General features: G+C 46.9%; 1 protein-coding gene across 2 annotated transcripts in view; it reads right to left on the reverse strand.

Annotated features, from left to right (window-relative positions):
- PQLC1 (PQ loop repeat containing 1) overlaps positions 1-6,622 on the reverse strand; it is a 36,465-nt gene extending 29,843 nt beyond the window's left edge. For both annotated transcript variants that reach the window (XM_006875892.1, XM_006875891.1), the window contains exon 1: positions 6,420-6,622. In XM_006875892.1, the coding sequence (XP_006875954.1) occupies positions 6,420-6,622 (203 nt within the window). The remainder of the gene's footprint in view (positions 1-6,419) is intronic.
- Positions 6,623-16,801: the final 10,179 nt, after the last annotated feature.

The following is a 16,801-nucleotide window of genomic DNA, read 5'->3' on the forward strand; positions in this document are numbered from 1 at the left end:
ACCTATGGATGCAGTAGCTCAAAAGAGGGAACAAATCTTTACAGCGAGGAGCATTCCCACCCCCTCCATACACAGGGTTGACAGGGATGGGCAACTTAGACATTGGTTACCTAAAATGGGTGGCTACAAAGGCAAGAAGTGACTGGCTTACAAGCTTTCAAGAGGGAGCCTAGTTCCAGAGGGTGCGGGGGAAGGTAGAATCTCCACTGAGTGGTTTCCAATCTGTCTGAACAGGACTGATGAAAGGAGATGGGGATAGCACTCATGTGGTACAACAGTGAATAACTGCTATCAGGACTGACAGTGAGTATTGCAAATGTAAAGGTAGACATTTTGTAACAAAAGGAAGGGAGTGGTTGACTTTGCAGTCCAGGAGCAGAGGTCCCTGGGACCGTCAAGGGAGAGGAGAGGAGTGTGGGACCGACCCTACCCAGAGAAGCAGTGATGCCAGAGATGGAGGCAGAGATGATGAGGTGGAGAGATGGAGCGGCTGGGGACTCTGGCCTCAGGAAGGGAGAGGGGCTGTATGCTGACAGCTGGGGGGTGGGGGGGGTGCGATGGGCAGGCTTGCAGGGTGTACCCTTTGGTTGTTTGATGATGCATGGAGGGTATTATTGCAATGAAACAAAATACGATAGGATGAATGTAAAGCTAAAGTTCTTCCATGTAAACTATCACTTAAATCACATTTAAAAAAAAAAAACATACAAAAAACTGCAACATCTAGACCAGTACCTGGTAGATAGAAAATCCTTAAAAAAAAAATCCACTGAATCAAATAGGCTGCTAAACCATGAAGACTGGATGGAACCAGAAAAGGCGCTCCAGAGAGAGGAATACAGACTCATCTGCATTACCCTTCCAGCAAGCGGCGATTGGACTGAGTAGGCTCAGAGGACCTTCATTGCTACAAGGGTCCTAGATGGTGCCCAGCCTTACAGACCAGCATCAAACACTCCACTCTAAGGAGTGAGTCCTGTGTCAGGGAAGGCTGACTGGAAGGGACCTAGCACTGTTAGGATGCTGGTTCCATGTAAGCACCAATGTGGGGCAGGGACCAAAGGCGCTCCAGAATTCCATGTGAGGCTGCCGTCCAACCCCAGGCTTCCTTAGACGATAGGTTTTGGGAGGAAGATCAGAATCCATGATGCAACATCATCTGGCCAGTCACCGCCTAAACCCAGACGCACCACTGAGACCACAGATAAAGTTGTCTTAACTCTCTGACCTTCTCAACCAGACAGTGAGCAATTCTGAGTGATAAACACACTAGAGGCGTCTGAGCAGAACTCCCAAAGTGGGACGTAAGCCAACCTCAGGCCATTCTCCACTGCTTTGGAGAAAATGTATCTCAGAAACCTAGGCAGAGTGCCTCTTCACAGCCTAAGAGTGAGGGCGTGGCTGGGCTCCAGGCCGGAGCTCTCATTCCCCACCTCCACCCTGCCCTCCCCGGTGTGCACACAGTAAACAACATTATCGGTCACAATTACATGCTGGCTCCTCTTACTCAATCACAGGCCTAATTAAGGCCACTTTAGAAGAGGTAGCTGACACTGTCCGGTACCGGCCACTCAGGAAGCTGGGACTCCCACAAAGGGGAAATGGGTGGAGGAAGGGAAGGAAGCGTCAAAGTATGGTTTTCCAGCTAAACAAAATAGTCACCCTCTGTCCGTCCGCCCCCCCCCCCCTTTAGCAGTGGTCTTGGCACAGGGACAAACCCCGGGAGGATACTTAAGAATGTTCTCAGAAGAAAAGGCATTAGGTAAACCTAGCCTTGGCATCCAATGCTCTGGGATTAGGGTTGGAACACTTTAAGATCTCACCAATTCTCAGGCAAAACTAACACAGATCAAAGGATATCAGCAGCTGCCAAGGCCAGGCCTGGACTGAAGCCTGAAGAACTTTAGGGTTTATGAACTTGCATCTGAACGGTGGGAACATCCATCAAAATTTCATCAATTCTATACTTAAAATGGGTGCATTTCAATGAATACACACTAACCTCAATATGGTAGATTTTAAAACTAATTAGTAAAAGTGGAAACAAGCCTTGCCCATCAACAAATGAATGGATAAACAAAATTTGGTCCACCCATGAGGTTGGCCCAGGATCGGGCAGTGTTTCGTTCTGCGGTGCGTAAGGTCACTATGGGTCAGTACCGACTCGATGGTACCTAACAACAACAACACACACAGTGGAATATGACTCAACCGTGAAGAAAAACGGAATCCTGATACACACACAAGTGACCCTTGAAAACATTGTGTAGAGTCAACTGTAAAGGTGGAAGTTTCGTAGCTAAACGGGGTGAGTGGTCGATCTTACAGTCCAGGAGCGGAGGACCCTAGGACCATCAAGGGAAAAGAGCAGGAGCAGAGTGTGGGACCCTACCCAGAGAAGCGGTGATGCCAGAGATGGAGACAGAGAAAATGACATGGAGAGATGGAGCAGCTGGGGACTCTGGACTCATGGAGGGAGAGGGGATGTGTGCTGGTGGCTGGGGGTGGGGGTGTGCCCTTTGGCTATTTGAATGTTTGTATATCCCTGAGAGTTTTGGTGTACATCAAAAAAAAAAAAACAAAAACAAAAAACCCCCGAGGGAATAGAAGCAGATACAGTTGAATGCTGAAACATGCAGGGGATTGTAACATTGCCATGATGTTCCCCCACGTAAACTATCACTCAATTCACAATAAAAACTTTTAAAAAACAACACTGTGCTAACTGAAAAAAGTCAGACATGAAAAAATTAAACTCACTGCCCATCAAGTCGATTGATTCCAACTCATGGAGGCCCCACGTGGTGCAGCAGAACCAAGACCATACTGTTTGTGGCACTGGACCACAAGGGTGGTTTAAACGGCATTTACCACCACCAATGTCTGACAGAAGGAGAGCACAGGCCCTCCTTCCATGGAACTGCTGGTTAAATTCAAACTGCCAACCTTTGCTTAGCAGCCAAGTACAATCTGTTTGTGCTACACAGGGACCTACGTCAGCCACATATGGGCAAACATCGTATGCGCCCATTCTGTGAGGTCTGTCCAACAGACCAATGTTTCCTGGTGGTTCCAGGAGCTGGGGGAGTGGGGGGGATGCTTCAGACAGGCACTAAACTGCTCGTCAGGTGACAAAAAAGGTTTAGAAGTGGACAGCGGTGCTGTAGTACCAAGTGGTGAGTGTAAATAATTGTTGTGAAGTGCCGTCGAGTCGATTCCAGCCCATAGCTCCCCTGTATGGGGTTTCCAAGGAGCAGCTGGTGAGCTTGAACCACCGACCTTGCAGTTCAAATGACTTTGCAGTCTGATGCATTAGCCCACAGCAGCATACCAGGTCACCAAATTAGATGTGTAAAAATGGCAAATTTTTTGTTATATGTATTTTATCACAATGAAATGTAAAAAAAAAAAAAAGAAGAAGATACATGATTATTCAAAAAGGTGACCCAAAAATCAAAAGAAGGTGCACAGAAGCCAAACAGGAGCAGCCTGGTAAGACACATCATAGACATAAGCAAATACCTCGAGATTGTTTCACTGGGCTTGAGGGCTAACCTCGTGGGCACTTCCGTCCATTTTAATAACCTAGCTCATAAAGATAATGTTCTATATCCTAGTTTGGTGAGTAGCATCTGGACTTTTAAAAGGTTGCTAGGGGCCATGTAAGCTACAACTATTGGTCTCTAAGGTAACCACAGCCTTACTACTGCCATAGACTGAACTATGGCCTCCAAAATCTGTATCAGCCTTGACAGCGGTTTGGCAGGTATGTGAGGATCCCCATGATGTGATATGAGGTGATAAACCAGTAAGGATGAAGGGACAGTCCCAGGGGTGTGGCATCAACACTTGTTATCCGACAAGAGATAAAAGGAGAGAGAAGTAAGCAGAGAAGGAGGGCCTAGTACCACCAAGACAGAAGCGCCAGGACTGGAGTGTGTGCTTTGGACTTGGGGCCCAGAGAAAGACACCTGGACATGGGAGCTAAGAAATGCTCGGGATTTGGATTTGTAGCCTCCCAGCCTGAGAGAACACATTTGATGGTTAGAGCTGCATCCATTTGTAGCATTTATGTTACAGAAGTACTAAAGACCCAAGGCATCTCAGGACCAGAAGAGCTAGATGGCACCTGACCACCACTACCAACCACGCTGATCAGGGACAAACCAGAGGGGCCTATATAAAACGGGGAAATGCAAGTCAAAACTCAAATTCCAAAAACAAAGCCAGACTTACTGGACTGGTAGAGACTAGAGGGGCTTGCCCTAGGGAACCTTTAAAACTGGGAAATCAAGCCATTTCTGGTAATCACCTATCAGCCAAAAGACAAAATGGCTCATAAAATAAACAATATTATCCATAAGGGAGCACTACTCTAAACAACCAGGAAAACTGAGCCCTAATGGTCAAATCTGACCCTAGACCAGAGAAGCGAAGGCAAAGAGGAACAAGGAAGCTAGATTAATATAAACAGAACCACCAGAATGGAGCTAAGAGAATGCTGCCACATTAGCCCAAGCCAGTGAACAATATGTGTGGTGGTAGCTGTGTATCATGGAGTCCGTTCCAGGGCACAGTGACCCTGTTCAGGAGTTTCGGAGGCTATAAGTCTTCATGGGAGTAGAAAGCCTCATCTTTCTCCCTCAACGTGCCTCCAGATTCGAACTGCTGACCCTGCAGTTTACAGCCCAACTAGTAAAACCCACTTCACTATCTGGGCTCCTTGAATAATACAGAAATTGCTCAATGGGAGCCTAATCTGATGTGTACCTTTTTCCCCAAAAAACACCATAAATCATTTAAAAGAAAAAACAAAGCAGCAACGCTCACGTCAGTATCTGTCTGAAATCCTCCCATGTCTGTCCTCAGAACAGCTGCGTTGTCAAGGGCCTGTGCTTCCCTTTGTTGTTGTTAAGTGCCGTGGAGTCGGTTCCGACCCATAGCGACCCTGTATGTTGTTGTTGTGATATGCCGTGGAGTCGGTTCCGACTCATAGCGACCCTATACAGGGCTTCCAAGGCTGTAAACTTTTATGGGAGCAAAAAAGCCGCATCTTTCTCCCACAGGACAGCTGATAGTTTGGAACTGCTGATGCTGAGGTTAGCACCCGATTCGTAACCACTACCCTACCAGAGCTCCTTAGCGACTGTGTATAGGAACACAAAAAAGAAACATCCCAGATGTTTGGGCCTTGAAATGCAGCTTTAAGACCACTCTTCACTGTCCACTGAAAATTGCCCCCTCCCCGTTATGGCTTCAGCAACTGTTCCAATGAATTTCAATGTCTTTGTTGTTGAGTGCTATTGAGTTGGTTCGGCTTTATAGTGACCCTAGGGTTTGCCAGGAGCAGCTGGTGAGTTTGACCCACCGACCTTGTAGTGGAGTGCTTATTCTACAGCACCATACTAGGTCCTTGTTGTTGTTGTTGTTGTTAAGTGCCGTGGAGTCGGTTCCGACTCATAGTGACCCTGTAAAGGGTTTCCGAGGTTATAAATCTTTACAGGAGCAGAACGCCTCATTTTTCTCCCGTGGAACAGCTGGTAGTTTCGAAATGCTGACCTTGCGGCTTCGCGACCAGAGCTCCTTAGCAGAAGTAAATAATATAAGGAAGTTGGCCTGAGAGGAGGAAGGAAAGCTAGCCTCAACATAAGTAGTATGCAGAAAGCTGACTTCCTATTAAACACACACACAACCCTAGTAGAACAAAACCAGTCCTGGAGGGGCTAGGGGTCCAGACACCTCCCAGGCAGCCACACAGAGCCTCTGGTTTGTTGTTGTTGGTTTTGGTTTTTTGTTTTGTTTGGGGGGGGGGGGCTTTCTAGAGAGGCCTTACTACCTGGATGCCACTTTCTGTCATTATCATTTGTTCATTTTTGTTGTTGTTTTCCTGTTCACCCCCTACTCCCACCACTGGGAAAAGAATTCTGAGTCTGGGGGCCAACATCACACAGAGAAGTCCCTATGAAGTGAACATGGGGTGTGAGAGGCTGCAATTGAAGACACAGAAATGGAAGGACACTTGAGATTCCTACACTCATCGTTCTGTGGGGAAGAACCTGACCCTGAGGAATCCTGGTGTGGACTGTTAACCCCAAGGTCGGCCGTTCAAACCCACCAGTCCCTAGTAGCTAACTCTGACAATACAACCACCACCAAATCCTGAAGGGGCCCTGGTGGTGGAAACGGTAAGAGCTCAGCTGTTAACTTTTAAGTTGGCTGTTCAAACCCACCCAGCAACTGCTCCAGAGAAAGGCCTGGCGAGCTGAGAGGCTAGGGAACCCTCCGGAGCAGTTCCACTGTGTCACATGGGGTCGCTCTGAGTCGGAATTTACACGCAGCAACCACCTCCTCACCCGGATAAGTGCAGAAGGCAGCCCGCAGGAAGTAGTCACTCCCCACCCACCTCCGGGCGCGCTCACCAGAAGAGGATCCTTAAGATGTTGGCCACCAGCAGCACCAGACACACGTAGGTGGAGAAGCCATCGGCGTTCTGCGTCCTGCGGATGTCCCGGTACTGAGGGATATAGGGCACCACGCCGCCGAAGACCATGGCGCCAGCCGCGCCCCACGACACCAGCTGGTGCAGCGGCTCCAGCAGCCAGTCCATGCCCAGCGCCTCCATCGCGCGCCTGGGCGCCGGCTGCAGGCGCCGCGCACCTGGCCGAGCCCCGCAAGGTACACGTTATTTCCACATGGCCACGCGGACCGACGGATCGCCGCCAACGGGCCTACGGGGAGAAAGTGAGAGCTGAGGACTGGTGACCGCCGTCCGCGCGCCCGCGCGCCAGGAAGCCAGCCCAGGACCCGCCGCGGGCAGAGGCTGCAGCGCGGCGCAGGGGCGCCCGGAGGCCGGCGCCCAGAGCCTTTCTTCGTAGCGCGGAGAGCTGGAAGGGGACGCACCGCGACACGTGAACTTGGGACCCACTGGAGGCTCGGGGTCTGACCGTGCCCAGCGCGCCCTGGACCCCAGCGCACCAGGAACCCTCACCCACGGGCTCCGCTGCAGTCCCGTCTGTCTGTCCGCCGGGGTCAGGCCGCCGCGCGCTGACCGAGCCCCGCCTCGCGTGGCGTCACAAAGCCTAAGCCACTCCCACTCCGAGGAAGCGGACCGGAGCCGCTGGGTCCTAGCGAGCGACGGACTTCAGTGAGGTCCCGGGCCGGGAGGTTCACACAGGGTAAGATCGGGGCCAGATGTTCGCGCAAACCGGTCTTCAGGTGTCCGGGTGCGGGGCTGTCCAAATGCGTCCACCTGGAGCAAAGGACCAAGTCGGAGGCACCTTCCTAGCCCGCAATCAGCTGCAAGTTGGGGCTGTAGCCTTAAGCGCCCAGCCGTCCCCTCGAGGGTCATCCCCACTGCCGGGCAGCGGGGCCCGGGAGGTCCAGCGGGTACAAGTCCCCCTTGTTGCGGAGCGCTGTTGGCTAGAGTCGTGAGGGACCGGCCTCAGAATGTGTCCACGCCCGGCCCGCCAGGGGCAGATTACCCAATAAACCAGGTAAGCATGGGCTTACTTTACCGAATCTTAGTGAGCATTTCCCATGTTTTTCACATTTGAAGAGGTTTCGATTCTTCTATAGGGTTGGGAGACAGACGCCGCCATACCTAGAAGCAGAATCTTTGACGTGAAAACATGTGAAATATTCACTGCCGAGGAGTAAGCTCGGCCTCGGGTCCCGCACGACTGGACGTTCTGAAGGAGAAACTCAAGAGGGGCCGAGGGGCGGCGGCGGAGTGGACGCTTCAAGAACGCCTTTGCACCCGGGCCTGCGATGCGGGAACGTCCACCATCACTCCGCACCATGCTGCTGGGGTCTGAGACCCTAACCCTCCGGCTCTGAGCGCTAGCGGCGAAGGGAAAGCGCTCTGGTAGGTAGGGAGCGCGTGGAGCCGGAGGGAAGTGTCTGGGTGCCGAGGACTCAAATTCCAGCCCATACCAGCTCCCGACCTCGAGCCCAGCGAGACACCTCGCGCCAAGGCTTCAGCAAAACCCAAGCATCACAAAGGAAGGTCACCCGGTGAGAAAAGCCCCGGCTTGCCGCCGCCTGAGTGGCTTCTCCGATCCTTCCCCTAACCCTAACTCAGCCCTTCTGCTTCCTGCTTAGCTGGTGTGAAAGGAATCCTAGAAACACTCATACAAGCCTGAGCATTATCTGGAACGGCCCCTAAAGACAGAAATGCAACAGTGATCGCTTAACCTCCTTCACTCTTGCTTGCTCCATGAGGCTGGCACTGAATCATCACCAACGTGAACGCCCAACGCATCAACTCAGCGAAAAGGACGCTGGCAAAGCTGGAAGATAAAAGGAGTTCTACTTAGCCCTGCCCTCTCTCCCCAGCTCTATTGTTGTTAGTTGCCATCGAGTTGGTTCGGACTCGACCTTGTTGTTAGGGGCCATCGAGTCAATACCTACTCATAGCGACCCTATGTAAAACAAAACAAAACACTGCCTGGTCCTGGGCCAACCTCACAGTTGTTGCCATGTTTGAGCCCATCGATGCTGCCACTTTGCCAATCCATCTCACTGGGGGTCTTCCTCTTTTTCTCTGACTCTCCACCCTACCAAATATGAAACCCTTCTCCAGTGACTAGTCCCTCCTGACAATATGTCCGAAGTATGAGAGACCAAGACTGGCCATCCTGGCCTCCAAGGAACACTGTGGCTTGCACTTCTTCCAACACAGATCTGTTGGTTCTTTTGGCAGCCCATGGCACTTTCAATATTCTCCTCTAGCACCATAACTCAAAAGCATCGATTCTTCTATAGTCTTCCTTATTCACTGTCCAGCTTTCACATGCATATGAAGAGATTGAAAATACCATGGTCAGGGGCACCTTAGTCCTCAAGCTGACATCTTTGCCCTTCAACACTTTAAAAAGGTCTTGTTGCAGCAGATTTGCCTAATGCAATACGACCTTTGATTTCTTGACTGCTGCTTCCATGAGTGTTGATAGTTGATCCAAGAAGAATGAAGTCCTTGACAACTTCAATCTTTTCTCCATTGATAAGAATGTTGTTTATTGGTCCAGCAGTGAGAATTTTTGTTTTCTTTACACTGAGATGCAATTCATACTGAATGAAGACTGTGATCTTTGATTTTCATCAGTAAATAAGTCCTCTTCACTTTCAGCAAGCATGGTTGTATCATCTGCATATCGCAGGTTGTGAATGAGTCTTCCTCCAATCCTGATGCCATGTTTTTCTTCATAGAACCCAGCTTCTCAGATAATTTGCTCAGCATACAGTTTAAATAAGTATGGTGAAAGAATACACCCCCTTGCAAACCTTTCTTAATTTTAAACCATTCAGTGTTCCCATGTTCCATTCGAACAACTGTCTCTTGGTCTGTGTACAGATTCCTCATGAGCACAATTAAGTGTTCTGGAATACTCATACTTCACAATGTTGTCCATAGCTTGTCATGATCCACACAATCAAAAGCCTTTGCGCAGCCAATAAAGCACAGGTAACCATTTTTCTGGTATCCTCTGCTTTCAGCTAAGATCCATCGGACATCAGCAATGATATCCCTTGTTCCACGTTCTCTTCTGAATCCAGCTTGAACCTCTGGAAGTTCTCTAGCATAAACATCGCATAAACATCTATATCTTAGGCATTAGTGAGCTGAAATGGACTGGTATTGGCCATTTTGAATCTGACAAACACATGGTTTACTATGCCAGAAATGACACATTGAGGAAGAATGGTGTTGCATTCATTGTCAAAAAGAACATATCCCTATCAGTCATGAGATACAACACTGTCTGTGATAGGATAATATCCATGTGCCTACAGGGAAGACCAGTTAATGCCACTATTATTTAAATTTATGTACCAATCACTAAAGCCAGTGAGGATGAAATAGAAGAATTCTACCAACTTCTTCAATCTGAAATTGATCAAACATGCAATCAAGGTGTATTGATCATTAGTGGTGATTGGAATGCAAAGGCTGGGAGCAAAGAGGAAGGATCAGTAGTTGGAAAATATGGCCTTGGTGATAGAAATGATTCTGGAAATCGCATGATAGAATTCTGCAAAACCAATGATTTGTTCATTTCTAATACCTTCTTTAGACAGCATAAGAGAAGACTATACACATGGACCTCACCAGATGGAATACACAGAAATCAAATTAACTACATCTGCGGAAAGATACGATGGAAAAGCTCCATATCATCAGTGAAAACAAGGCCAGGGGCAGATTGTGGAACAGATCATCAATTGCTCATATGCAAACTCAAATTGAAACTGAAAAAAATGAAAACAAGTCCATGGGAACCAAAATCTGACCTTGAATATATCCCACCTGAATTTACGGATCATCTGAAGAACAGACTTGATACATTAAACACTAAAGACCAAAGACCAGCAGTATTGTAGGATGACATCAAGAATATCATACATGAAGAAAGCAAAAAGTCATTAAGAAGACAAGAAAGAAGGAAAAGGTCAAAATGGATGTCAGAAGAGACACTGAAACTCGTTCTCCAGCATAGAGATGCTAAAGCAAATGGAAGAAATGAGGAGGTCCAAGAGCAAACAGAAAATTTCAAAGATCAGCCCGAAAAGACAAAGTCAAATATTACAACAAAATGTGCAAAGATCTGGAATCAGAAAACCGAAAAGGAAGAACACGGTCAGCATTTCTCAAGTTGGGGGAACTGAAGAAAAAATTCAAGCCTCGACTTTTGTTACTGAAAGATTCTCTGGGCAATTTATTGAATGATGCAGAAAGCATCAAGAGAAGATGGAAGGAATACACAGAGTCACTATACCAAAAGGAAATGGTTGATGTTCAACCACTTCAAGAGGTAACATATGATCAAGAGCCAATGATACTGAAGGAGGAAGTCTAAGGTGCACTGAAGGAATTGGCAAAGAACAAGGCACCAGGAATTGATGGAATAAAAGTGGAAATCTTTCAAGAAAGTGAGGCAGCACAGGAGCCACTCACTCATCTATGCCAAGAAATTTGGACGACAACTATCTGGCCAATTGATTGGAAGAGATCGGTATTTGTCCCCATCCCAATGTAATACGGAAATCATCAGACAATCTCTTTGATATCCCATGCTAGTAAAGTTTTCCTAAAGGTAATACAGAAACAGCTGCAAGCATTTAATAGTGACCTTATGCACAACAAAACGAAACACTGCCTGGTTCTTTGCCAACCTCACGATTGTTACGTTTGAACGCATTGCTGCTGCCACTGCGCCAATTCATCTCATTGGGGGCCTTCTCTTTTTCGCTGACCCTGCACTTTCCCAAACATGATATTTTTCTCCAGGAACTGGTTCCTCCTGAAAACATGTCCAAAGTATGAGATATGAAGTCTTGTCATCCTGGCTTCTAAGGGGCATTCTTGCTGTACTTTCAACATAGATTTGTTTATTCTTCTGGCAGTCCATGGTACTTTCAATATTCTCCTCCAACACCATAACTCAAATGCATCAGTTTTTCTGTGGTCTTCCTTATTCATTGTCCCACTTTTACATACATATGAGGCTATATTGAGATACTATGCCTTCGGTGAGGCATACCACCATGGACCTCATACTGGCGTCTTTGCTCTTGAACACTTTAAAGAGATCTTGCGCAGCATGTTTGCCTAGTGTAATATGTCGTTTGATTTCTGACTGCTGCTTCTGTGAGTGCTAATTGTGGAGCTAAACAAAATGAAATCTTTGACAGACTCTGACCAGCTCTAGAGCCTCTAGAATATTTCATTCTCTCTGTTTGGGAGGTTCTTTCTCCTTACTCAGGAGCCCCTGAGGGTACCCACTGCTCATCCTTTTGTCTCTGGATTATGTGGCAGGCTGTGAAGGCGTTTGGGACATGTTGGAGGTCAGCCTGGTGCCTCTGCTGTTCTATAATTGGCCATTGTGCTCTGTGGGTCACCTGTACATGAGGAAGCACCTCCAGGAACCCAGCTAAATGCTCTCAGTTCCAGTGGAGTGAGTAGATGGTCCCTTGTTATCCCTGAACACTGTGTGGCCAGAAACAGTTTCCCAAATTCTTTGTTACCGGGAGTACTAATCCCACCTCCACCCTACTTTGCCTTCTAGTTATTACAAATAGTCAGGCGAGGCAGTATTTCCATATGAGCAAAGATTTACTATAATGCAACATTTAATCCCCATCTCCCACAAACAAAGACTTTAAAAAAGTTTTAAGTGGGGAAAGGTCATCATGTTTATTCATACAGATAGGCAGGGATATCTGGGAAGTGGCCCTTTAGGAGGGCCATGCTAGCAGGGTGCACGGGCAGCACTTCTTCAAGTTGGATTCCATTGTAAAGGTCTCTGGTTGTTGCTGTTGTTAAGTGTCGTCAAGTCGGTTCCAACTCATAGCAACTCTGTAGAGAGTTTCTGAGAAGCGACTGGTGAGTGTGAACCTCCGACCTTGCAATTCAAACTGACTTTGTGGTCTAGTGCTTATCTTATAGCACCACACCAGGACTCAACAGGGTCTCTGGTAGTCATCAAAGCTTATTCTAGGGTGTTGCACATGTGTAGTTCTTCAAAACTATGGTTCTAGCCTCTCTCAGGGGCTGGTGTTCTCGACCCCCAGGGAAAAGTCATGCTAGGTGGGTAAAATGTGGTAGCTTGTAGAACATCTCACAAGGAAGTAAACCATAAACCAGAACTCTTATGAGTGACCTGTTCATAGTAAACACAATGTAACATGGGCAAGGTCTTGTGATTAATACTTTCACCTTCCAAGAGGTCCCCTGGGCTCCCAGTCTCATACTTGGAGAGGAGGTCAAGTAGCAGATATTGGGGTTGGACCACATGAAGGCCTCAGTTGGGCCCATCACAGGTCCTGGAAGTGGGGAAACTGCGCCTGCTGTTAAAGTGCCTTTGAGTTGTGTCCAACTCATAACAACGCTGTATAGGGTTTCTGAGTAGCAACTGTTGAGTTTGAACCGCCAACCTTGCAGTTCAAACAGACCTTGCAGTCCAGTGCTTATCCTGCGGTGCCACACCAGGACTATTGTTGTTGTTGTTGTTAGGTGCCATCGAGTTGGTTCCAACTCAAAGCGACCTTTTATAGGGTTTCCAAGGAATGACTGGTGAGTTTGAACCACCAACATTGTGATTCAAAGTGACCTTGAGGTCGAGTGCTTATCCTACTGCACCACACCAGGACTCTAGTTCCTAGAAATATCCACTGCTGAAAATTCCACTCAATGAACATTTACTGAGTGCCCACTGTGTATGTCCCAGGCACTGGTCCATGGGCTGGTGACACAGTGGCTAAGCAAAGACACCCCTGTCCTTGAGACAGTCATTGCTTTCCTAAGGACTCTTTCTAAGAGGCACCCTAGGTTCCCTGTCTGGCTGGCTTGGGAGCAGCTTGAAGTTGGCCATGGTGGACGTATTTGCACCCTGGAAACAGGGAAAGGTCACAAACCAGGAGCCAGGCATTTCGTATTCACTAGTGCACCGTTAGCTACAGCACGTAGCAGTGATTACATTTACAAAGGCTGACAGACAAGCCCAGCATTAGTGAAGATGGAGAGAGGCTGCCTCTGGAAAGGGTCCACGGACTTGCACTCTTATGTAATAGCCAACTTGTTATTGTTTGCAGCTGATTCCAGCTTCTAGCAACTGCAGAGGACAGAGGAGAGCTGCCCCAAGGCCATAAACTTTACAGAACTGGAATGCCACATCTTTCCCCTGAGAGCAGCTGCTGGTTTCAAACTGATTACCTTTTGGTTAACAGCCGAATGCTCAACCACTGCATCACCAGGGCAACTGAGCTGAGCCTACTGAGGGCTTTCAACAAATAGAGAACTATAAAAATGAGGGCACTTAGTCACAAAAGACTCTGGCTGCTGTGTGGCTGCCATGCACCACTGACTCTTCCCGTTGGCCCGCTCAGGTGAAGAAGCTGCCCTGAGCTGAGGCCCCTGGCTAGAAACTGAAGGTCACTCTGGCCAGTGAACCTCAGTCCAGCAATCCACAGCTGTCTAAGTGAACTTGGATTTGACCTTGAGATGGTTGTGACAGTTGAGCAGAAATTCTCCCAGGTCCTCTTCAGTCCCTAGCAGACTAAGACAGAGCCCTGCGGTCTTTCAAGGTCAAGGGTGACATCTTTATTGCTCAGCTCCTTTGAACACAGCTACGCTGCCTTCGAGCCCTTAAACAGTAGTTCAACCTTTTTAGAATAAGACTGTGATGTAGCCAGTGGTGTGACTCCGATGGTGCCCAAAAAGAGGTTGGTATGGACACTGTCACTACTTCCAATTAATGACAAAACCATGAAAGTAAAAGACAACATCATGGAAGAAAGTCACAGAAACAGGAAAGACAAGAAGTGGTTGGGAAGGAGCTGCAGGCCCTGAGCAAGTTCAGATGCACCGTAGGATCAGGACCGGTATTTCCCCTGCTTCTCTTGGAAACCACTCAAAAGCAAAGTGAATGATAAACAGAAATGCAAACTCCATCTTCAAAAAAACTGAGAGAACGTGAAAACTCCAAAATCCCGAGAGCATATTTGCATGTGTCTTTGGACCAATTATAAATCGTATTTAGAGAAATGTCTACTCAGGTCCTTTGTCCATTCTTAAATTGGGTTGTTTGTCATAGGACCTGTTTGTCTATTCTGCATAGTGGACACTTAGCAGATATTTGTAAAAATTTGTCCCATTCTGTAGGTTGCTGTTATGGACTGAATTATGTCCCCCAAAATGTGTGTCGTAAACCCTAGTGATGTAATGGGTTAAGCACTGGGCTTCTGGCCACATGGTCTGCGGTTCAAATCCACCAACTGTTTGGAAGGAGAAAGATGAAGCTTTCTGTTCCCATAAAGATTTATGGCCTCAGCTATGCGATTTACCGATGACACAACCTTGGTCGCTGAAAAGTGAAGAGGTCTTGAAGCACTTACTGATGAAGATTACAGTCTTCAATATGGATGACACCTCACGATAAAGAAAATTAAAATCCTTACCTCACAACTAGATCAGTAAATAACATCATAATAAATGGAAGAAAAAAAAATTGAAGTTGTCAAGGATTTAACTGTACTTGAATCTTCAAGCAACATGAGGACTTCCAGCAAGATGGTGACTAGGAAAATACACTACCCAGACCCTCTACAACAAAGGTACGGGAGACCAAATGAAACACAGATGATCATTCTGGAATCCTGAGCGTCCGAGGAAAGTTAAAGATGTGGATTGGACAGTTACTGAGAGGAGACACTGAGCAGGGGAGGTTGCTGAATGGTGGGATTACCAACCACGGTGCAGGCGTCTTGAACGTGTGTGCACAGCTTTGGCAGCAGAAGGCAGCCCGGTGGTGACCAGAGGTGTGACCGGCCCCAACCCCTGGACACCCCAACTCAGACTCTGCTTTCCTAGAGCTGGGAGTTCTGCGGTTGTAAACTGTACCAGTATGAGGCGAGTACCGGCTGTGCTGCCATGGTGCCTGTATTCCGGCGGGTTGAGCTCCAGATCTACAGAACCTTCGGTCCCATCAAACCATTCATCTGGCAAAACATCACCCCCAAGTATCCTCTGGTCCTCACACTGAAACCAGCTTCCTAAGGGCCTCCACAAACTACTTCAGGATTCAGTGCCCTGAACATAGACAACACCTAGGCCGAAAGGAACTCTATCTTAGGGCCAAGAACTCTGCAGCCACATCCTGCACCTTCCATGTGAGCTCCTTGGTTGGCAGAAGCTCCAGAGTTTTCTCCTCTCTGGGGCCATCAGGTACACTGGTTTTGTTGTTTTGTTTTATTCCTTTTGTTGTTTCATGATCTTATATAATTCTTTCTTCTTCTTTGTTTGTTTATTCTTTCTTTTCCTTCTTTCTTTACAAGTAAAAAGAATTCAAAGGAATTTTTGCAATAACCAGACCAACATTACAAAAAAATACTAAAATATGTTCTTTGGATTGAGAATCAACAATAGCACACAATCTGAGATTAACATACATGACAACACCACACAGAACTCAATCCAAATAATAGAATTGGTAAAACCTATGAGACTGAAAATATGGAACCAGAGATATCAATTTATAATGAAATCAGCTATGAAGCAAAAAGAGGGACTAGTGTAGATACAGAACTCACAAATGGCAAGGAAGTCAAGTAAATTTTAAGATAAAATTTTAAACAGGGAAAACTTAATAAATTTTAGGGTAACCTCAAAGAATATTAAGACACCTTCACATGAAAATTTAAAAAGAGGACAATTAGAAAGATTTAGTAAACATCACACTACAGAAATGAAAAAGAAGAGAACCCACAAACAAAATGAACTCAGCACAGAACATTTTGTGGAACAAAGAAACCATCAGCACCAAAAGTACACAACAAAGTGATAGCAATCAATTCCTATCTACTGATAATTACACTGAATGTAAATGGATTAAATGCACCAGTCAAGAGATAGAAAATAGCAGAATGGATAAGAAACAGGATCCTTCAATATGCTGTCTACCAGAGACACACCTTACATACAAAGACAAAACTTGACAAAAAATATATCAAGCTAATGGCAATCAAAAATGAGCAGGTGTGGCAATTTTAATGTCTGATGAAATAGACTTTACAGAAAAAAATATCTATGCTCTCAGTGAAAGGCCTCAAGATACATAAATCAAACTCTAACAGAACTGAAGAAAGAAATAAACAACTCCACAATACTAGTTGTTTGTTAAGTGCCATAGAGTCCATTCTGACTCACAGCAACCCTGCATAGGGTTTCTGAGGAGCAGCTGGTGGGTTTGAACTGCTGACCTTGTGGTTCACAGTTCAGTGCCGATCCTACAGTGCCACACCAGAA

Source organism: Chrysochloris asiatica, unplaced genomic scaffold, assembly GCF_000296735.1.
Source record: "Chrysochloris asiatica unplaced genomic scaffold, ChrAsi1.0 scaffold00345, whole genome shotgun sequence".
In the NCBI taxonomy this organism is placed as follows: Eukaryota; Metazoa; Chordata; class Mammalia; order Afrosoricida; family Chrysochloridae; genus Chrysochloris; species Chrysochloris asiatica.